This window comes from Salmo salar, chromosome 02 (genome assembly GCF_965601325.2).
Source record: "Salmo salar chromosome 02, fSalSal1, whole genome shotgun sequence".
In the NCBI taxonomy this organism is placed as follows: Eukaryota; Metazoa; Chordata; class Actinopteri; order Salmoniformes; family Salmonidae; genus Salmo; species Salmo salar.
Genome location: NC_138292.1, coordinates 39324510 through 39348025, shown reverse-complemented (window position 1 = coordinate 39348025; position 23516 = coordinate 39324510). Strand labels below are relative to the sequence as shown.

The 23516-nt window shown below is 38.4% G+C and overlaps 1 protein-coding gene across 7 annotated transcripts; it reads left to right on the top strand.

Moving 5' to 3' along the window:
- Nucleotides 1-3268: 3268 nt before the first annotated feature.
- On the top strand, nucleotides 3269-23458 carry LOC106600191 (B-cell receptor CD22). Of its 7 annotated transcripts, XR_014380932.1 has the most exons (17): nucleotides 3272-4019; nucleotides 4816-4919; nucleotides 6030-6386; nucleotides 6509-6814; nucleotides 6907-7170; nucleotides 7281-7565; nucleotides 7821-7896; nucleotides 8127-8457; nucleotides 8691-11119; nucleotides 11916-12019; nucleotides 13130-13486; nucleotides 13609-13914; nucleotides 14007-14270; nucleotides 14381-14665; nucleotides 14921-14996; nucleotides 15227-15557; nucleotides 15791-16358. XR_014380932.1 is itself a non-coding variant. In XM_082962795.1 (11 exons), the coding sequence occupies exons 3-11, from the start codon at nucleotides 19064-19066 to the stop codon at nucleotides 22933-22935; spliced, it is 1470 nt and encodes a 489-aa protein (XP_082818921.1). In that variant the 5' UTR covers nucleotides 15473-15557; nucleotides 15791-18219; nucleotides 19012-19063; the 3' UTR covers nucleotides 22936-23458. The 7 variants fall into 7 exon arrangements, 3 of the variants coding, with proteins under 3 accessions (XP_082818925.1, XP_082818921.1, XP_045559756.1); XR_014380936.1 differs by lacking the exon at nucleotides 6030-6386 and having other exon boundaries at nucleotides 3269-4019; XM_082962795.1 differs by lacking the exons at nucleotides 3272-4019; nucleotides 4816-4919; nucleotides 6030-6386; ... (10 more) ...; nucleotides 14381-14665; nucleotides 14921-14996 and adding exons at nucleotides 19012-19115; nucleotides 20226-20582; nucleotides 20705-21010; ... (4 more) ...; nucleotides 22588-22653; nucleotides 22891-23458 and having other exon boundaries at nucleotides 15473-15557; nucleotides 15791-18219.
- The last annotated feature ends 58 nt before the right edge of the window (nucleotides 23459-23516 follow it).

The following is a 23516-nucleotide window of genomic DNA, read 5'->3' as shown; positions in this document are numbered from 1 at the left end:
GTTACATGATTACTATTTTCAACAGTTCTGTGTTTTTATTTCTGGTGGTTGAGCCTAGTTACTGTGTTCACATGTTTATGCAGCTGGTTTATTAATAAGTTGGAGAAATTATCAGTAAGGTAGAGAAGGAGTGCTTCATTTCTTGTCACTTAATTTAGGAATACTAAAGCAACCCATTTGGATTCGACAACACTTCCGGTAGCTACTCACCACAATGCTAAGAGTCGCATTTTCATGGAATCCAATGGGCTGCTATAGCATTAGCTAGCCTAGCATGTGACGTAATATGAATGGCATATTACACCCCATCGCCATTTAACGATTATGCTATTCTCTGTATAAATCAGTTACAGAGTCTGTGAATTTGGTAGCTAACAAAGTAACTTAAACATCTCCCTGTCATATTCATCAGTTCCATCCATAATATGTGGAGTGGTCACTGTCCTGTGGATTCTAAGTCTAGTCTTCAGAGTCTACAAACATACCAAGTCAAATTAACTTACGTACTTACCTAAGACCTTGTATTTCATGGAAATCTTTTTAAATGTGTATATAAATATATATATACGAGTTTCATATACTAGCAGATTATCCAGGACTGAAGGAATGTCGGTAGCACTGTAGTTTACAGTACAGAAATACTTTGGAATGACCTAAAAATGACATGGTAATAATTGGTTGTTTCTGTGTCAAGGCTGTCATAGGAAGGAGCGGACCAAAGTGCAGCATGTGTGTCGTTCCACATTTTATTTTCACTGTGAAACTATGCAATACATACAAAATAAACTGACTGAACAAAACACCAACACGTGACGAAGCATTAACATACACGTACTCCAAATCAATCTCCCACAAACCCAGGGGGGAAAACCACCTACTTAAGTATGATCTCCAATTAGAGACAACGATGATCAGCTGCCTCTAATTGGAGATCATCCCATACAAAGCCCAACATAGAAATACAAAACTAGAACATCACAACATTGAAAAACGAAACTAGAAAAAAAACCTGTCACGCCCTGACCTACTCTACCATAGAAAATAACAGCTTTCTATGGTCAGGACGTGACATTCTGGTAATTGTTTGTACATGTTTTAATGACAGTAATAGGTAACTTATTGCAATTACCTAGAAATAACAATTTTAATATTGTTAAACAATCTTAATGTTCTTGATTTCATTGTACTGTAAATATTGTATTATGTGAGGCACTTATTGCCAACAAAGGGCCAGGTAGCAGATTATACATACGCCAATCTCCAAAGTGACCTTTACTTATGAGGTCATACAGGTGAGAGCACTCTTTAGGCTAGTATTTGTGATGATTGGCATACATAAAATCACTATAGTTTTCACACTTTTGGAAATGTGTATACAAGGAATATTTATTTGACCATATAACGTGTGTGTGTGTGTGTGTGTGTGTGTGTGTGTGTGTGTGTGTGTGTGTGTGTGTGTGTGTGTGTGTGTGTGTGTGTGTGTGTGTGTGTGTGTGTGTGTGTGTGTGTGTGTCAGAGGAAAATGTGTCTGCAGAGGTGCACAAAGATACCACTGGTAGTGATATGTGAACACTGCAGAGGGGACAGCGGCAGTAACACCATGAGCGTAACTCTGGATTCACAGTTTCGTCTCTACCTGAGAGATGTGAATACAGGGACCATGGTAATAGACCTCATCAGAATCTTTTTAATCTAGCAGATACATGTAAATAACAAGCTTAAATCAAGCTTTTCACTTTGTCATCTCCAAATATTTTGGTTTTACCATCCATTTCCACCCTTTATGTTTCTTTCAGTTCATCTGTATTTCAGATTTTATTTCACATTTGTATATTCATTTTGTAATCATATCACATGTATTCATTTCTTGATGATGATTAGGATGATGATGATTACTTGGTTAATTGTCCTGATAGTTCTTCACATGTGGTCCTATGTAGCTCAGTTGGTACAGCATGGCACCAGGATATGAAAGGTTTGAGTGAGGTGACCATGTAGAGGGTTTGGTTCCCAGGACAAACTGTATTTAAAATGTATGCACACATGACAGTAAGGGACCGTAAAAAAATTATTGGGGGAGACAGGATGTCATTAAAAACCGAAAAAATATTTTCACGTGACACTCCCCTTTGCTTTACCCTTACCGCGTGACTTCTGTTCAAACTCGCCCTGGTCAACTGTAAGTGCTGTTATTTTGTGAAGTGGAAACATCTAGGAGCAACAACAGCTCAGCCGCAAGGTGGTAGGCCACACAAGCTCACAGAATGGGACCGCCGAGTGCTGAAGCACGTAGCATGTAAAAATAGTTTCTCCTTGGTTGCAACACTCGCTAACTCTGGAAGCAACGTCAGCACAATAACTATTTGTAGGGTTTCCATGGCTGAGCGTGCTACTGCTCAGCCATGGAAACCCTACAAATAGTTATTGTGCTGACAAGCCTAATATCTCCTTGCGCAATGCCAAGTGTTGGCTGAAGTGGTATAAAGCTCGGTGTGGAAACGCATTCTCTGGAGTGATGAATCAATCTTCATCATCTGACAGTCCAACGGACAAATCTGGGTTTAGCATAAGCCAGGACAATGCTACATGCCCCAATGCATAGTGCCAACTGTAACATTTGGTGGAGGAGGAATAATGGTCTGGGGCTGTTTTTCATGGTTCGGGCTAGGCCCCTTACTTCTATTGAAGGGAAATCGTAAAGCTACAGCATACAATGACAATCTAGACGATTCTGTTCTTCCAACTTTGTGGCAACAGTTTGGGAAAGGCCCTTTCCTGCTTCAGCATGACAATGCCCCGTGCACAAATCTGTTAATGCAGCATGTGAATTGGAGCCTGTCCATGGTGTCTGGGATAATGGTGTTGATGTGAGCAATGACCAGCCTTTGAAAGCATTTCATGGCTACAAATGTGAGTACTACAGGGCGGTAGTCATTTAGACAGGTTACCTTGGCGTTCTTGTAGGTATTACAGACTGGGTCAGGGAGAGATTGATAATGTCAGTGAAGACACCTGCCAGCTAAATGGCTATTATTCAATGACAATCATGTTCTTGGAAATTGCATATCATGTCCATGTATTTTGATTTGTTTAACACTTTGTTTGGTTACTACATGATTCCATGTGTTATTTCATAGTTTTGATGTCTTCACTATTATTCTACATTGTAGAAAATAGTAAAAATAAAGAAAAACCCATGAATGAGTAGGTGTGTCCAACCTTTTTATAGGTACTGTATATATATATATATATATATGTATGTAAATGATCTCCTCAACACTGAAGGGTTAATATATTGTGTAGAGTAACATTAATATAAATTCATCATCAAAGAGACTTTTATTAATTTCTTCATGTAATTTCTCTCTTTCTAAGCCCTTTGAATTGTACGTTTATGATATCCACATTAAAGTTTGCTTTTACTTCTTCTTTGAATGGTAGCACATTGAGTAGTAACTATGGAAAGTAACAAGTTATGCAATATATCAAACTTGTCATTTCCTTCAGCCACATGTCTTGAGCAGTTAAACTAGAACTGGAACTCGCTGTAAAAATAGACTTGAAACTATATCATTACATTAGTGGATTTAAATCTCTGGATGAATTACTGTTGGCTTGTGTTCCTTTAAAAGAAAAAAATGTTTAAAAAAGAGAAATAAAGAGATATTGCAAGGGGCTATAGCTTTCTGTGTAATTTACAGGTCACTGGATTATATGTCTGCATGTGATTAATCTAGAATCAGAGGATGTTGCCTTCCTTGTGAAGCTTGATCTATTTAACTAGTAAATGTGATTGAAAAGAAAATCTGATGATCATTTGATACTACAGATGAAGGCTAGTGCTTGTGGGTTGACGCTTATTCAATGAAGGAAAATTCTGTGTCTTGCAAACAGAAGTGGCACTTCTTCTGAATGTCTGCAGTGACAGGCAGCTTGACAACAGAACACCACTTCAGGTATCATTTATATAGCCTGAATTGTGCATTGGATTTGAACAGATGACCATCGCGTGAATACTGGTAAGAGGTCGAAGACACAATTTCTGTTTGTACTTTTTCTGTTATGGTAATTCATGTGACTGTCCAAATTTTGTACTGTGGAGTGAAGCATTTTAAAGTTTATGTACATGTGTCCCCACGTGTTGATATTTTCGGATGAGTTGTATTTGGGAACACATTTCAGATATTGATAGCATCTAATTAAAATGGAATTGTAGATATTGTCAAGTTCAACTAGGCTACATTTTCTTTAGTGGTTCAGGTGTAGGCTACATCTAGATTAGCACAAATATCAACCTAATCAGCTCACAGCTCTTTATGCTTCATTCATTTGTATTGGTCAGTATTTTCAATGGAAATGAATCTACACCCAAAATATGAACCTGTTTGACTTTATTATGCTTCATTTAGGTATTTATACTTACTCAGAATCAACACAGCTTCATTGGCTTCAGGGTATAATGAAATAATGTATTTTTTATTCTATATTTATTATGTGAGAAATATGCTCATATTACTATGATTCTAATCTCATTATGATACAAATGTTTGTAGTGTAGCCAACATGTCAAATAAAAAAGCAAGAAAACTCAGACTTTCTTGTGGAGAATAGGGTCAATGTTGTTTCAGTTCCCTAAAATCAAAATCTGTATGGAATCAATGACAAATCAAAACTAAAATGTCAACATTTTGATGTGTTTAACTTTATTTCAAAGTTATTTTCACTGTTGGTTTCATGTTTTAAAAAATGAAGACAGTGTAATGAAGTGTGTGTGCTGCCTCTGTACTGAACATGTATGTCTGTCTGTCTGTCCAGACAGTGTTTCATATCAGGTGAGCTCATCCGGCCCTTTCTGATACAGAGAATCATGCACATCACAGGAGCTGAAAGACTCATCCTCATTGGTGGTCTGCTGCAAGGTGGGTCGCTGTGGGAAAGGCTGGGTCTGATGCACTGCTGTCTTGTATATCCCATTGCACTTTACCATTTACATTTGTTAGGTTATCTTTAGCTAGGTTCCCATCCAATTGGCGACAGATTTTCATGTGAATATTTAAAAATCTGCATAAAGAAAATATGAGTTGAAAATGCGATGGAAACACTATGAACTTTAGATTTTGATTTGGTACATGAAAATTTAAGCGAAAATGTACATTTTGTGTGCACTGTCATCATGCACTGATTTTTATCCGAAACACACCACTGGTAGGAAAATGCATATTTTGTTTATCGGATTTTATAATATTCGTATGAAAATCTGTCGCCAATAGACCTCGCTACTGCCATCCTGATTTTTTGTTGTAATACGGTATGACTTTACTCGCATACAAACTGTGGATGGAAACATGATTAGTGTTCTGATACTTATTAAAAGCCCAGCGCAGTCAACATTCAGTTTTTCCTGTGTTTTGTATCATATTTATACAACAGCTGGTGAAACTAACACTGTAAAAATGTGATCAGTGTTATTTCACCAAAGTTGCTGGTTGAAATACAGGACCTTCTAATCAGCAGGTTTTGCATGGGTGGAGTTTTGTCATGCCTAGTGACATCACCAGGGGGGTAAAGTTAATAGACAAATAACAAAGAGCGTTTCAAACCTCTCTGCCAATAACTTAGTTTTAAGGTTACATATCCCTTCTCTGCTCAGGTGGATTGATCCACACTGTGGTTAATGCACCATTTTGTACCCTTCCCCACTCCCAGACAGTCCTAGCAAAATTCTTGCTTGAAACATAAATTGTAAAAAACATTTTTTTTAAATATTACAGTACATTGCTTTATTGTTACCCAGAAATAATTTGATATTGAGATAAAAACGTTTGCACTGGGCCTTTAAAGGGATAGTTCATACAATCCAGGTCTACTAGCATTGCTAGGTCCCCCCAAAATGCTAGCCAGATTGTTCTGCACATCGCTAAATAACTAGCCAGCATATTTTTGGGCAGTTTGTAGGACAAAACAACACCCTAGTGAAGTTGAAAACAACCTAACACCCCAGTCTAATATTTTGTTGTTGTGTATTTCAGGTGTTCTGTGCCTAGATTTTGCATCTCTGTTGCCTCAGAATATAAAGGCTCTGAGTGGATCTTGTGTGGCCATTCCCTGCTCATTTACACTGAAATCTGGATTTGAGTCATTCCTCACAACTTCATGTAAAGGAATATGGAAGAAAGGATGGGCAGGAGTACAAGTGTTTGATTCTAGTCTGACAGGAAAAGGCTTAAACAAAATTCAAGGGAATCTAACTGGGAACTTGCAGCAGAAGGAATGCACCACAATCCTGAATGACTTATCTTCTTTCAATGACTACTTTTCATTCAGAATTGACTGTGACAATCCTCTGAAATATAGTTTTCCAGAACCTGTCACAATTAATGTAAAAGGTAGAGTATCATTAGAATATGCTAGTTTTGTGTTGTGTTGTGTTCATTTAAGTTGCAGGTTTGAACTGGCTGTATTTAATGCACTGCTCATGTAATAAAACATTTCTTTTTTACTCCCTCAGAAAATCCATCCAAACCCACTCTAAGTCCAGCAACAGTAAATGTGATGGAGGGGACCTCAGTGAGTTTGATCTGCTCTGCTGCTGCCCCCTGTCCCTCACTTCCTCCAACTCTGACATGGACCCCCACACTGAGTGACAGTGTGGAGGATTTGCAGGAGACTCCGAATCAAGTCATAACTTCTCTCCTGAACTTCACCGCTTCACATGTCCACCATGGAGAGAATATCTCCTGCACTGCGCTGTACAAACGACAAGCTGGCAAGAGTGATAAATCATCCGAAACTTATCTGACAGTCGCTGTTCTTTGTAAGTTGATTCATGCATGGTAAGTTTGATTCATGTATGATAAGTTCATTATTTCTATAGAATTTGACAACTTTCTGTGCGCTCTCCCTCAGACTCTCCCAAGAACACCTCAGTGTCAGTCAGTCCCTCTGGTTCAGTGGTAGAGGGCAGTTCTGTGACTCTGACTTGCAGCAGCAATGCCAACCCAGCAGTGGGGCGCTACAACTGGTACAGAGTTATTGGAGAACAGGTTTCAACAGTGGGGGCTAGCAGAATGCTAACTGTCCAGGTACCAGCAGATGATAGTTATTTCTACTGTGAATCCATCAATGACCATGGAACTGAGAACTCATCTGTCATTCAACTAGATGGAATGTGTATGTACACAATGAAACCAAATATGAACAATAGTTTAAACTATAGACAGTATCATAACACACACTAAAATGACTCTTGACATACAATATCTAATGTTTCTTTTCCCCAGCCCCTCCCAAGAACACCTCAGTGTCAGTCCTTACCTCTGGTTCAGTAGTAGGGGGCAGCTCTTTGACTCTGACTTGCAGCAGCAATGCCAACCCACCAGTGAAGAACTACACCTGGTACAGAGTCAATGAGCGCAAGATGGTCCCAATGGAGTCTAGATCTCAGTTTCTGGTTCTGCAGGATATCAGTGAGAGTGGACTGTTCTGCTGTGAAGCACAAAATAGCTATGGCAAAGATAGGACCAACATCTTTGTGTATTTTCCCCATTACCCCTCCATAACTACAGGTAGGCCTACTGCTGTAACAATGAAATGGTACTTTTTTTCCATCATTGGTTAAACAGGTTGTTGTGTATAATTAAACAATTAAATTCATGAAGATGAAGTTAATGACATTTTAAGCAATTCTACAATTTAACGATTATGCTATTACCTGTATAAATTCATTACAAAGACTATTGGTAAACATACATAAAGTATAGAGAAAGTGGATTTGGTAACTAACAAAGTAACTCAAACATGTCTTGTCGCTCAAACATCAGTTCCATCCATAATCTGTGGAGTGGTCATTGTATTGTGGATTCTAACAGTCATCTTCGGAGTCTATAAATATATCAGGTAAAATGGATTTACTGTAATTGCTAAGCAAGTAGAATCTTGTATTTCATTATTTCATGGACATTCTTCAGAAATAGTCTTTAATATAATCTTGGTTAACCCAGAACTAAAATCCAGCGTCATTTGGTCATTGATAGTCTGTCAATGAGAGATGAATATATCCATATGGTAATATATCAGTTTCAATATTTCCTGTTCTAATCTTTGTCATCATCTCTGTTCACTATCAGATTATCCAGAGGACTGAAGGTATGTCGGTAACACTAGTTTACAGTACAGAAAATACTTTGGAATGACCTAGAAATTACATAATAATACTTTGTCATTTTCTTTTTATTTTACAAGTTTTGAAGACAGTAATAGGTAACTTATTGTAGTTACTTTGAAAAAGCATGGTAATAGTCTTGTGTTTTCTTTTTATTGTGCTTTTGCTAAGAAATACTGTATTATGTGTGAGGCACTTACTGTGTGACATGTCCCCATGTCTGCCAACAGGCAGTAGGTGACACATACGCTACACTACAGATCTCCAACGTGACCTCTACTTATGAGGTCATACAGGTGAGAGCACTCTTTAGGCTGGTATTAGTGATTTGCATACCAAAAAAAATCCCTGCAGTTCTAGCACTATTGGAATTGTGTATACAAGTAACATTTGTTTGACCACAAATAACGTATATGTGTGTGTGTGTGAATGTGTGTGTGTGCGCACATCTGTGTGTGTTTGTGTGTCTGTGTGTCCATATGTGCGAACGTGCATGTGTTTGTGATGTGTGTGTGTGTGTGTGTGTTAGAGGAAAGAGTGTGGCAGCAGAGAAGCTCAGAGAGACCAGTGGTAGTGATATGTGAACACTGCAGAGGGGACAGCGGCAGTAACACCATGAGCGTAACTCTGGATTCACGGTTTCGTCTCTACCTGAGAGACGTGAATACAGGGAACGTGGTAGTACACCTCATCAGAATCTTTTTAACTTATCAGATACATGTAAATAACAAGCTTAAATCAAGCTTTTCACTTTGTCATCTCCAAATATTTTGGTTTTACCATCCATTTCCACCCTTTATGTTTCTTTCAGTTCATCTGTATTTCAGATTTTATTTCACGTTTGTATATTCATTTTGTAATCATATCACATGTATTCATTTCTTGATGATGATTAGGATGATGATGATTACTTGGTTAATTGTACTAGATAGTTCTTCACTTGTGGTCCTATGCAACTCAGTTGGTACAGCATGGCATCAGGATAGTGGGTTTGGTTCCCGGGACAAACTGTATGTAAAATGTATGCACACATGACAGTAAGGGACCGTAAAAAAACAATTGGGGGAGACAGGATGTCATTAAAAACCTAAAAAATATTTTCACGTGACCCTCCCCTTTGCTTTACCCTCCCTGTGCGACTTCTGTTCTAACTCGCCCTGGTCAACTGTAAGTGCTGTTATTTTGTGAAGTGGAAACATCTAGGAGCAACAATGGCTCAGCCACAAGGTGGTAGGCCACACAAGCTCACAGAACGGGACCGCAGAGTGCTGAAGCACGTAGCGTGTAAAAAACGTTTGTCCTTGGTTGCAACACTCACTACCAAGTTCCAAACTACCTCTGGAAGCAACGTGAGCTCAATAACTGTTTGTCGGGTTTCCATGGCTGAGCAGCAGCACACAAGTCTAATTTCACCATGCACAATGCCAAGCGTTGGGTGAAGTGGTGTAAAGCTCTGCGTGGAAACGGATTCTCTGGAGTGATGAAGCTTCATCATCTGGCAGTCCGACGGACAAATCTGGGTTTAGCATAAGCCAGGACAATGCTACATGACCCAATGCATAGTGCCAACTGTAAAGTTTGGTGGAGGAGGAATAATGGTCTGGGGCTGTTTTTCATGGTTCGGGCTAGGCCCCTCTGTTCCAATGAAGGGAAATCGTAAAGCTACAGCATACAATGGCAATCTAGACGATTCTGTTCTTCCAACTTTGTGGCAACAGTTTGGGGAAGGCCCTTTCCTGCTTCAGTATGACAGTGCACCCGTGCACAAATCTGTTAATGCAGTATGCGAAATGGAGTGTGCCCATGGTGTCTGGGATAATGGTGTTGATGTGAGCCATGACCAGCCTTTGAAAGCATTTCATGACTACAAATGTGAGTACTACAGGGCGGTAGTCATTTAGACAGGTTACCTTGGCGTTCTTGTAGGTATTACAGACTGGGTCAGGGAGAGATTGATAATGTCAGTGAAGACACCTGCCAGCTAAATGGCTATTATTCAATGACAATCATGTTTGCATATCATGTCCATGTATTTTGATTTGTTTAACACTTTGTTTGGTTACTACATGATTCCATGTGTTATTTCATAGTTTTGATATCTTCACTATTATTCTACATTGCAGAAAATAGTAAAAATAAAGAAAGACCCATTAATGAGTAGGTGTGTCCAACCTTTTGATAGGTCCTGTATATATATATGTATATTATCTCCTCAACACTGAAGGGTTAATATATTGTGTAGAGTAACATTAATATAAATTCATCATCAAAGAGACTTTTATTAATTTCTTCATGTAATTTCTCTCTTTCTAAGCCCTTTGAATTGTACGTTTATGATATCCACATTAAAGTTTGCTTTTACTTCTTCTTTGAATGGTAGCACATTGAGTAGTAACTATGGAAAGTAACAAGTTATGCAATATATCAAACTTGTCATTTCCTTCAGCCACATGTCTTGAGCAGTTAAACTAGAACTGGAACTCGCTGTAAAAATAGACTTGAAACTATATCATTACATTAGTGGATTTAAATCTCTGGATGAATTACTGTTGGCTTGTGTTCCTTTAAAAGAAAAAAATGTTTAAAAAAGAGAAATAAAGAGATATTGCAAGGGGCTATAGCTTTCTGTGTAATTTACAGGTCACTGGATTATATGTCTGCATGTATTTAATCTGGAATCAGAGGATGTTGCCTTCCTTGTGAAGCTTGATATATTTAACTAGTAAATGTGATTGAAAAGAAAATCTGATGATCATTTGATACTACAGATGAAGGCTAGTGCTTGTGGGTTGACGCTTATTCAATGAAGGAAAATTCTGTGTCTTGCAAACAGCAGTGGCACTTCTTCTGAATGTCTGCAGTGACAGGCAGCTTGACAACAGAACACCACTTCAGGTGTCATTTATATAGCCTGAATTGTGCATTGGATTTGAACAGATGACCATCGCGTGAATACTGGTAAGAGGTCGAAGACACAATTTCTGTTTGTACTTTTTCTGTTATGGTAATTCATGTGACTGTCCAAATTTTGTACTGTGGAGTGAAGCATTTTAAAGTTTATGTACATGTGTCCCCACGTGTTGATATTTTCGGATGAGTTGTATTTGGGAACACATTTCAGATATTGATAGCATCTAATTAAAATGGAATTGTAGATATTGTCAAGTTCAACTAGGCTACATTTTCTTTAGTGGTTCAGGTGTAGGCTACATCTAGATTAGCACAAATATCAACCTAATCAGCTCACAGCTCTTTATGCTTCATTCATTTGTATTGGTCAGTATTTTCAATGGAAATGAATCTACACCCAAAATATGAACCTGTTTGACTTTATTATGCTTCATTTAGGTATTTATACTTACTCAGAATCAACACAGCTTCATTGGCTTCAGGGTATAATGAAATAATGTATTTTTTATTCTATATTTATTATGTGAGAAATATGCTCATATTACTATGATTCTAATCTCATTATGATACAAATGTTTGTAGTGTAGCCAACATGTCAAATAAAAAAGCAAGAAAACTCAGACTTTCTTGTGGAGAATAGGGTCAATGTTGTTTCAGTTCCCTAAAATCAAAATCTGTATGGAATCAATGACAAATCAAAACTAAAATGTCAACATTTTGATGTGTTTAACTTTATTTAAAAGTTATTTTCACTGTTGGTTTCATGTTTAAAAAAATGAAGACAGTGTAATGAAGTGTGTGTGCTGCCTCTGTACTGAACATGTATGTCTGTCTGTCTGTCCAGACAGTGTTTCATATCAGGTGAGCTCATCCGGCCCTTTCTGATACAGAGAATCATGCACATCACAGGAGCTGAAAGACTCATCCTCATTGGTGGTCTGCTGCAAGGTGGGTCGCTGTGGGAAAGGCTGGGTCTGATGCACTGCTGTCTTGTATATCCCATTGCACTTTACCATTTACATTTGTTAGGTTATCTTTAGCTAGGTTCCCATCCAATTGGCGACAGATTTTCATGTGAATATTTAAAAATCTGCATAAAGAAAATATGAGTTGAAAATGCGATGGAAACACTATGAACTTTAGATTTTGATTTGGTACATGAAAATTTAAGCGAAAATTTACATTTTGTGTGCACTGTCATCATGCACTGATTTTTATCCGAAACACACCACTGGTAGGAAAATGCATATTTTCTTTATCGGATTTTATAATATTCGTATGAAAATCTGTCGCCAATAGACCTCGCTACTGCCATCCTGATTTTTTGTTGTAATACGGTATGACTTTACTCGCATACAAACTGTGGATGGAAACATGATTAGTGTTCTGATACTTATTAAAAGCCCAGCGCAGTCAACATTCAGTTTTTCCTGTGTTTTGTATCATATTTATACAACAGCTGGTGAAACTAACACTGTAAAAATGTGATCAGTGTTATTTCACCAAAGTTGCTGGTTGAAATACAGGACCTTCTAATCAGCAGGTTTTGCATGGGTGGAGTTTTGTCATGCCTAGTGACATCACCAGGGGGGTAAAGTTAATAGACAAATAACAAAGAGCGTTTCAAACCTCTCTGCCAATAACTTAGTTTTAAGGTTACATATCCCTTCTCTGCTCAGGTGGATTGATCCACACTGTGGTTAATGCACCATTTTGTACCCTTCCCCACTCCCAGACAGTCCTAGCAAAATTCTTGCTTGAAACATAAATTGTAAAAAACATTTTTTTTAAATATTACAGTACATTGCTTTATTGTTACCCAGAAATAATTTGATATTGAGATAAAAACGTTTGCACTGGGCCTTTAAAGGGATAGTTCATACAATCCAGGTCTACTAGCATTGCTACGTCCCCCCAAAATGCTAGCCAGATTGTTCTGCACATCGCTAAATAACTAGCCAGCATATTTTTGGGCAGTTTGTAGGACAAAACAACACCCTAGTGAAGTTGAAAACAACCTAACACCCCAGTCTAATATTTTGTTGTTGTGTATTTCAGGTGTTCTGTGCCTAGATTTTGCATCTCTGTTGCCTCAGAATATAAAGGCTCTGAGTGGATCTTGTGTGGCCATTCCCTGCTCATTTACACTGCAATCTGGATTTGAGTCATTCCTCACAACTTCATGTAAAGGAATATGGAAGAAAGGATGGGCAGGAGTACAAGTGTTTGATTCTAGTCTGACAGGAAAAGGCTTAAACAAAATTCAAGGGAATCTAACTGGGAACTTGCAGCAGAAGGAATGCACCACAATCCTGAATGACTTATCTTCTTTCAATGACTACTTTTCATTCAAAATTGACTGTGACAATCCTCTGAAATATAGTTTTCCAGAACCTGTCACAATTAATGTAAAAGGTAGAGTATCATTAGAATATGCTAGTTTTGTGTTGTGTTGTGTTCATTTAAGTTGCAGGTTTGAACTGGCTGTATTTAATGCACTGCTCATGTAATAAAACATTTTTTTTTTACTCCCTCAGAAAATCCATCCAAACCCACTCTAAGTCCAGCAACAGTAAATGTGATGGAGGGGACCTCAGTGAGTTTGATCTGCTCTGCTGCTGCCCCCTGTCCCTCACTTCCTCCAACTCTGACATGGACCCCCACACTGAGTGACAGTGTGGAGGATTTGCAGGAGACTCCGAATCAAGTCATAACTTCTCTCCTGAACTTCACCGCTTCACATGTCCACCATGGAGAGAAGATCTCCTGCACTGCGCTGTACAAACGACAAGCTGGCAAGAGTGATAAATCATCCGAAACTTATCTGACAGTCGCTGTTCTTTGTAAGTTGATTCATGCATGGTAAGTTTGATTCATGTATGGTAAGTTAATTATTTCTATAGAATTTGACAACTTTCTGTGCGCTCTCCCTCAGACTCTCCCAAGAACACCTCAGTGTCAGTCAGTCCCTCTGGTTCAGTGGTAGAGGGCAGTTCTGTGACTCTGACTTGCAGCAGCAATGCCAACCCAGCAGTGGGGCGCTACAACTGGTACAGAGTTATTGGAGAACAGGTTTCAACAGTGGGGGCTAGCAGAATGCTAACTGTCCAGGTACCAGCAGATGATAGTTATTTCTACTGTGAATCCATCAATGACCATGGAACTGAGAACTCATCTGTCATTCAACTAGATGGAATGTGTATGTACACAATGAAACCAAATATGAACAATAGTTTAAACTATAGACAGTATCATAACACACACTAAAATGACTCTTGACATACAATATCTAATGTTTCTTTTCCCCAGCCCCTCCCAAGAACACCTCAGTGTCAGTCCTTACCTCTGGTTCAGTAGTAGGGGGCAGCTCTTTGACTCTGACTTGCAGCAGCAATGCCAACCCACCAGTGAAGAACTACACCTGGTACAGAGTCAATGAGCGCAAGATGGTCCCAATGGAGTCTAGATCTCAGTTTCTGGTTCTGCAGGATATCAGTGAGAGTGGACTGTTCTGCTGTGAAGCACAAAATAGCTATGGCAAAGATAGGACCAACATCTTTGTGTATTTTCCCCATTACCCCTCCATAACTACAGGTAGGCCTACTGCTGTAACAATGAAATGGTACTTTTTTTCCATCATTGGTTAAACAGGTTGTTGTGTATAATTAAACAATTAAATTCATGAAGATGAAGTTAATGACATTTTAAGCAATTCTACAATTTAACGATTATGCTATTACCTGTATAAATTCATTACAAAGACTATTGGTAAACATACATAAAGTATAGAGAAAGTGGATTTGGTAACTAACAAAGTAACTCAAACATGTCTTGTCGCTCAAACATCAGTTCCATCCATAATCTGTGGAGTGGTCATTGTATTGTGGATTCTAACAGTCATCTTCGGAGTCTATAAATATATCAGGTAAAATGGATTTACTGTAATTGCTAAGCAAGTAGAATCTTGTATTTCATTATTTCATGGACATTCTTCAGAAATAGTCTTTAATATAATCTTGGTTAACCCAGAACTAAAATCCAGCGTCATTTGGTCATTGATAGTCTGTCAATGAGAGATGAATATATCCATATGGTAATATATCAGTTTCAATATTTCCTGTTCTAATCTTTGTCATCATCTCTGTTCACTATCAGATTATCCAGAGGACTGAAGGTATGTCGGTAACACTAGTTTACAGTACAGAAAATACTTTGGAATGACCTAGAAATTACATAATAATACTTTGTCATTTTCTTTTTATTTTACAAGTTTTGAAGACAGTAATAGGTAACTTATTGTAGTTACTTTGAAAAAGCATGGTAATAGTCTTGTGTTTTCTTTTTATTGTGCTTTTGCTAAGAAATACTGTATTATGTGTGAGGCACTTACTGTGTGACATGTCCCCATGTCTGCCAACAGGCAGTAGGTGACACATACGCTACACTACAGATCTCCAACGTGACCTCTACTTATGAGGTCATACAGGTGAGAGCACTCTTTAGGCTGGTATTAGTGATTTGCATACCAAAAAAAATCCCTGCAGTTCTAGCACTATTGGAATTGTGTATACAAGTAACATTTGTTTGACCACAAATAACGTATATGTGTGTGTGTGTGAATGTGTGTGTGTGCGCACATCTGTGTGTGTTTGTGTGTCTGTGTGTCCATATGTGCGAACGTGCATGTGTTTGTGATGTGTGTGTGTGTGTGTGTGTTAGAGGAAAGAGTGTGGCAGCAGAGAAGCTCAGAGAGACCAGTGGTAGTGATATGTGAACACTGCAGAGGGGACAGCGGCAGTAACACCATGAGCGTAACTCTGGATTCACGGTTTCGTCTCTACCTGAGAGACGTGAATACAGGGAACGTGGTAGTACACCTCATCAGAATCTTTTTAACTTATCAGATACATGTAAATAACAAGCTTAAATCAAGCTTTTCACTTTGTCATCTCCAAATATTTTGGTTTTACCATCCATTTCCACCCTTTATGTTTCTTTCAGTTCATCTGTATTTCAGATTTTATTTCACGTTTGTATATTCATTTTGTAATCATATCACATGTATTCATTTCTTGATGATGATTAGGATGATGATGATTACTTGGTTAATTGTACTAGATAGTTCTTCACTTGTGGTCCTATGCAACTCAGTTGGTACAGCATGGCATCAGGATAGTGGGTTTGGTTCCCGGGACAAACTGTATGTAAAATGTATGCACACATGACAGTAAGGGACCGTAAAAAAACAATTGGGGGAGACAGGATGTCATTAAAAACCTAAAAAATATTTTCACGTGACCCTCCCCTTTGCTTTACCCTCCCTGTGCGACTTCTGTTCTAACTCGCCCTGGTCAACTGTAAGTGCTGTTATTTTGTGAAGTGGAAACATCTAGGAGCAACAATGGCTCAGCCACAAGGTGGTAGGCCACACAAGCTCACAGAACGGGACCGCAGAGTGCTGAAGCACGTAGCGTGTAAAAAACGTTTGTCCTTGGTTGCAACACTCACTACCAAGTTCCAAACTACCTCTGGAAGCAACGTGAGCTCAATAACTGTTTGTCGGGTTTCCATGGCTGAGCAGCAGCACACAAGTCTAATTTCACCATGCACAATGCCAAGCGTTGGGTGAAGTGGTGTAAAGCTCTGCGTGGAAACGGATTCTCTGGAGTGATGAAGCTTCATCATCTGGCAGTCCGACGGACAAATCTGGGTTTAGCATAAGCCAGGACAATGCTACATGACCCAATGCATAGTGCCAACTGTAAAGTTTGGTGGAGGAGGAATAATGGTCTGGGGCTGTTTTTCATGGTTCGGGCTAGGCCCCTCTGTTCCAATGAAGGGAAATCGTAAAGCTACAGCATACAATGGCAATCTAGACGATTCTGTTCTTCCAACTTTGTGGCAACAGTTTGGGGAAGGCCCTTTCCTGCTTCAGTATGACAGTGCACCCGTGCACAAATCTGTTAATGCAGTATGCGAAATGGAGTGTGCCCATGGTGTCTGGGATAATGGTGTTGATGTGAGCCATGACCAGCCTTTGAAAGCATTTCATGACTACAAATGTGAGTACTACAGGGCGGTAGTCATTTAGACAGGTTACCTTGGCGTTCTTGTAGGTATTACAGACTGGGTCAGGGAGAGATTGATAATGTCAGTGAAGACACCTGCCAGCTAAATGGCTATTATTCAATGACAATCATGTTTGCATATCATGTCCATGTATTTTGATTTGTTTAACACTTTGTTTGGTTACTACATGATTCCATGTGTTATTTCATAGTTTTGATATCTTCACTATTATTCTACATTGCAGAAAATAGTAAAAATAAAGAAAGACCCATTAATGAGTAGGTGTGTCCAACCTTTTGATAGGTCCTGTATATATATATGTATATTATCTCCTCAACACTGAAGGGTTAATATATTGTGTAGAGTAACATTAATATAAATTCATCATCAAAGAGACTTTTATTAATTTCTTCATGTAATTTCTCTCTTTCTAAGCCCTTTGAATTGTACGTTTATGATATCCACATTAAAGTTTGCTTTTACTTCTTCTTTGAATGGTAGCACATTGAGTAGTAACTATGGAAAGTAACAAGTTATGCAATATATCAAACTTGTCATTTCCTTCAGCCACATGTCTTGAGCAGTTAAACTAGAACTGGAACTCGCTGTAAAAATAGACTTGAAACTATATCATTACATTAGTGGATTTAAATCTCTGGATGAATTACTGTTGGCTTGTGTTCCTTTAAAAGAAAAAAATGTTTAAAAAAGAGAAATAAAGAGATATTGCAAGGGGCTATAGCTTTCTGTGTAATTTACAGGTCACTGGATTATATGTCTGCATGTATTTAATCTGGAATCAGAGGATGTTGCCTTCCTTGTGAAGCTTGATATATTTAACTAGTAAATGTGATTGAAAAGAAAATCTGATGATCATTTGATACTACAGATGAAGGCTAGTGCTTGTGGGTTGACGCTTATTCAATGAAGGAAAATTCTGTGTCTTGCAAACAGCAGTGGCACTTCTTCTGAATGTCTGCAGTGACAGGCAGCTTGACAACAGAACACCACTTCAGGTGTCATTTATATAGCCTGAATTGTGCATTGGATTTGAACAGATGACCATCGCGTGAATACTGGTAAGAGGTCGAAGACACAATTTCTGTTTGTACTTTTTCTGTTATGGTAATTCATGTGACTGTCCAAATTTTGTACTGTGGAGTGAAGCATTTTAAAGTTTATGTACATGTGTCCCCACGTGTTGATATTTTCGGATGAGTTGTATTTGGGAACACATTTCAGATATTGATAGCATCTAATTAAAATGGAATTGTAGATATTGTCAAGTTCAACTAGGCTACATTTTCTTTAGTGGTTCAGGTGTAGGCTACATCTAGATTAGCACAAATATCAACCTAATCAGCTCACAGCTCTTTATGCTTCATTCATTTGTATTGGTCAGTATTTTCAATGGAAATGAATCTACACCCAAAATATGAACCTGTTTGACTTTATTATGCTTCATTTAGGTATTTATACTTACTCAGAATCAACACAGCTTCATTGGCTTCAGGGTATAATGAAATAATGTATTTTTTATTCTATATTTATTATGTGAGAAATATGCTCATATTACTATGATTCTAATCTCATTATGATACAAATGTTTGTAGTGTAGCCAACATGTCAAATAAAAAAGCAAGAAAACTCAGACTTTCTTGTGGAGAATAGGGTCAATGTTGTTTCAGTTCCCTAAAATCAAAATCTGTATGGAATCAATGACAAATCAAAACTAAAATGTCAACATTTTGATGTGTTTAACTTTATTTCAAAGTTATTTTCACTGTTGGTTTCATGTTTTAAAAAATGAAGACAGTGTAATGAAGTGTGTGTGCTGCCTCTGTACTGAACATGTCTGTCTGTCTGTCCAGACAGTGTTTCATATCAGGTGAGCTCATCCGGCCCTTTCTGATACAGAGAATCATGCACATCACAGGAGCTGAAAGACTCATCCTCATTGGTGGTCTGCTGCAAGGTGGGTCGCTGTGGGAAAGGCTGGGTCTGATGCACTGCTGTCTTGTATATCCCATTGCACTTTACCATTTACATTTGTTAGGTTATCTTTAGCTAGGTTCCCATCCAATTGGCGACAGATTTTCATGTGAATATTTAAAAATCTGCATAAAGAAAATATGAGTTGAAAATGCGATGGAAACACTATGAACTTTAGATTTTGATTTGGTACATGAAAATTTAAGCGAAAATTTACATTTTGTGTGCACTGTCATCATGCACTGATTTTTATCCGAAACACACCACTGGTAGGAAAATGCATATTTTCTTTATCGGATTTTATAATATTCGTATGAAAATCTGTCGCCAATAGACCTCGCTACTGCCATCCTGATTTTTTGTTGTAATACGGTATGACTTTACTCGCATACAAACTGTGGATGGAAACATGATTAGTGTTCTGATACTTATTAAAAGCCCAGCGCAGTCAACATTCAGTTTTTCCTGTGTTTTGTATCATATTTATACAACAGCTGGTGAAACTAACACTGTAAAAATGTGATCAGTGTTATTTCACCAAAGTTGCTGGTTGAAATACAGGACCTTCTAATCAGCAGGTTTTGCATGGGTGGAGTTTTGTCATGCCTAGTGACATCACCAGGGGGGTAAAGTTAATAGACAAATAACAAAGAGCGTTTCAAACCTCTCTGCCAATAACTTAGTTTTAAGGTTACATATCCCTTCTCTGCTCAGGTGGATTGATCCACACTGTGGTTAATGCACCATTTTGTACCCTTCCCCACTCCCAGACAGTCCTAGCAAAATTCTTGCTTGAAACATAAATTGTAAAAAACATTTTTTTTAAATATTACAGTACATTGCTTTATTGTTACCCAGAAATAATTTGATATTGAGATAAAAACGTTTGCACTGGGCCTTTAAAGGGATAGTTCATACAATCCAGGTCTACTAGCATTGCTACGTCCCCCCAAAATGCTAGCCAGATTGTTCTGCACATCGCTAAATAACTAGCCAGCATATTTTTGGGCAGTTTGTAGGACAAAACAACACCCTAGTGAAGTTGAAAACAACCTAACACCCCAGTCTAATATTTTGTTGTTGTGTATTTCAGGTGTTCTGTGCCTAGATTTTGCATCTCTGTTGCCTCAGAATATAAAGGCTCTGAGTGGATCTTGTGTGGCCATTCCCTGCTCATTTACACTGCAATCTGGATTTGAGTCATTCCTCACAACTTCATGTAAAGGAATATGGAAGAAAGGATGGGCAGGAGTACAAGTGTTTGATTCTAGTCTGACAGGAAAAGGCTTAAACAAAATTCAAGGGAATCTAACTGGGAACTTGCAGCAGAAGGAATGCACCACAATCCTGAATGACTTATCTTCTTTCAATGACTACTTTTCATTCAAAATTGACTGTGACAATCCTCTGAAATATAGTTTTCCAGAACCTGTCACAATTAATGTAAAAGGTAGAGTATCATTAGAATATGCTAGTTTTGTGTTGTGTTGTGTTCATTTAAGTTGCAGGTTTGAACTGGCTGTATTTAATGCACTGCTCATGTAATAAAACATTTTTTTTTTACTCCCTCAGAAAATCCATCCAAACCCACTCTAAGTCCAGCAACAGTAAATGTGATGGAGGGGACCTCAGTGAGTTTGATCTGCTCTGCTGCTGCCCCCTGTCCCTCACTTCCTCCAACTCTGACATGGACCCCCACACTGAGTGACAGTGTGGAGGATTTGCAGGAGACTCCGAATCAAGTCATAACTTCTCTCCTGAACTTCACCGCTTCACATGTCCACCATGGAGAGAAGATCTCCTGCACTGCGCTGTACAAACGACAAGCTGGCAAGAGTGATAAATCATCCGAAACTTATCTGACAGTCGCTGTTCTTTGTAAGTTGATTCATGCATGGTAAGTTTGATTCATGTATGGTAAGTTAATTATTTCTATAGAATTTGACAACTTTCTGTGCGCTCTCCCTCAGACTCTCCCAAGAACACCTCAGTGTCAGTCAGTCCCTCTGGTTCAGTGGTAGAGGGCAGTTCTGTGACTCTGACTTGCAGCAGCAATGCCAACCCAGCAGTGGGGCGCTACAACTGGTACAGAGTTATTGGAGAACAGGTTTCAACAGTGGGGGCTAGCAGAATGCTAACTGTCCAGGTACCAGCAGATGATAGTTATTTCTACTGTGAATCCATCAATGACCATGGAACTGAGAACTCATCTGTCATTCAACTAGATGGAATGTGTATGTACACAATGAAACCAAATATGAACAATAGTTTAAACTATAGACAGTATCATAACACACACTAAAATGACTCTTGACATACAATATCTAATGTTTCTTTTCCCCAGCCCCTCCCAAGAACACCTCAGTGTCAGTCCTTACCTCTGGTTCAGTAGTAGGGGGCAGCTCTTTGACTCTGACTTGCAGCAGCAATGCCAACCCACCAGTGAAGAACTACACCTGGTACAGAGTCAATGAGCGCAAGATGGTCCCAATGGAGTCTAGATCTCAGTTTCTGGTTCTGCAGGATATCAGTGAGAGTGGACTGTTCTGCTGTGAAGCACAAAATAGCTATGGCAAAGATAGGACCAACATCTTTGTGTATTTTCCCCATTACCCCTCCATAACTACAGGTAGGCCTACTGCTGTAACAATGAAATGGTACTTTTTTTCCATCATTGGTTAAACAGGTTGTTGTGTATAATTAAACAATTAAATTCATGAAGATGAAGTTAATGACATTTTAAGCAATTCTACAATTTAACGATTATGCTATTACCTGTATAAATTCATTACAAAGACTATTGGTAAACATACATAAAGTATAGAGAAAGTGGATTTGGTAACTAACAAAGTAACTCAAACATGTCTTGTCGCTCAAACATCAGTTCCATCCATAATCTGTGGAGTGGTCATTGTATTGTGGATTCTAACAGTCATCTTCGGAGTCTATAAATATATCAGGTAAAATGGATTTACTGTAATTGCTAAGCAAGTAGAATCTTGTATTTCATTATTTCATGGACATTCTTCAGAAATAGTCTTTAATATAATCTTGGTTAACCCAGAACTAAAATCCAGCGTAATTTGGTCATTGGTAGTCTGTCAATGAGAGATGAATATATCCATATGGTAATATATCAGTTTCAATATTTCCTGTTCTAATCTTTGTCATCATCTCTGTTCACTATCAGATTATCCAGAGGACTGAAGGTATGTCGGTAACACTAGTTTACAGTACAGAAAATACTTTGGAATGACCTAGAAATTACATAATAATACTTTGTCATTTTCTTTTTGTTTTACAAGTTTTGAAGACAGTAATAGGTAACTTATTATAGTTACTTTGAAAAAGCATGGTAATAGTCTTGTGTTTTCTTTTTATTGTGCTTTTGCTAAGAAATACTGTATTATGTGTGAGGCACTTACTGTGTGACATGTCCCCATGTCTGCCAACAGGCAGTAGGTGACACATACGCCACACTACAGATCTCCAACGTGACCTCTACTTATGAGGTCATACAGGTGAGAGCACTCTTTAGGCTGGTATTAGTGATTTGCATACCAAAAAAAATCCCTGTAGTTCTAGCACTAATGGAATTGTGTATACAAGTAACATTTGTTTGACCACAAATAACGTATATGTGTGTGTGTGTGAATGTGTGTGTGTGTGCGCACATCTGTGTGTGTTTGTGTGTCTGTGTGTCCATATGTGCGAACGTGCATGTGTTTGTGATGTGTGTGTGTGTGTGTGTGTGTTAGAGGAAAGAGTGTGGCAGCAGAGAAGCTCAGAGAGACCAGTGGTAGTGATATGTGAACACTGCAGAGGGGACAGCGGCAGTAACACCATGAGCGTAACTCTGGATTCACGGTTTCGTCTCTACCTGAGAGATGTGAATACAGGGACCATGGTAATACACCTCATCAGAATCTTTTTAACTTATCAGATACATGTAAATAACAAGCTTAAATCAAGCTTTTCACTTTGTCATCTCCAAATATTTTGGTTTTACCATCCATTTCCACCCTTTATGTTTCTTTCAGTTCATCTGTATTTCAGATTTTATTTCACGTTTGTATATTCATTTTGTAATCATATCACATGTATTCATTTCTTGATGATGATTAGGATGATGATGATTACTTGGTTAATTGTACTAGATAGTTCTTCACTTGTGGTCCTATGCAACTCAGTTGGTACAGCATGGCATCAGGATAGTGGGTTTGGTTCCCGGGACAAACTGTATGTAAAATGTATGCACACATGACAGTAAGGGACCGTAAAAAAACAATTGGGGGAGACAGGATGTCATTAAAAACCTAAAAAATATTTTCACGTGACCCTCCCCTTTGCTTTACCCTCCCTGTGCGACTTCTGTTCTAACTCG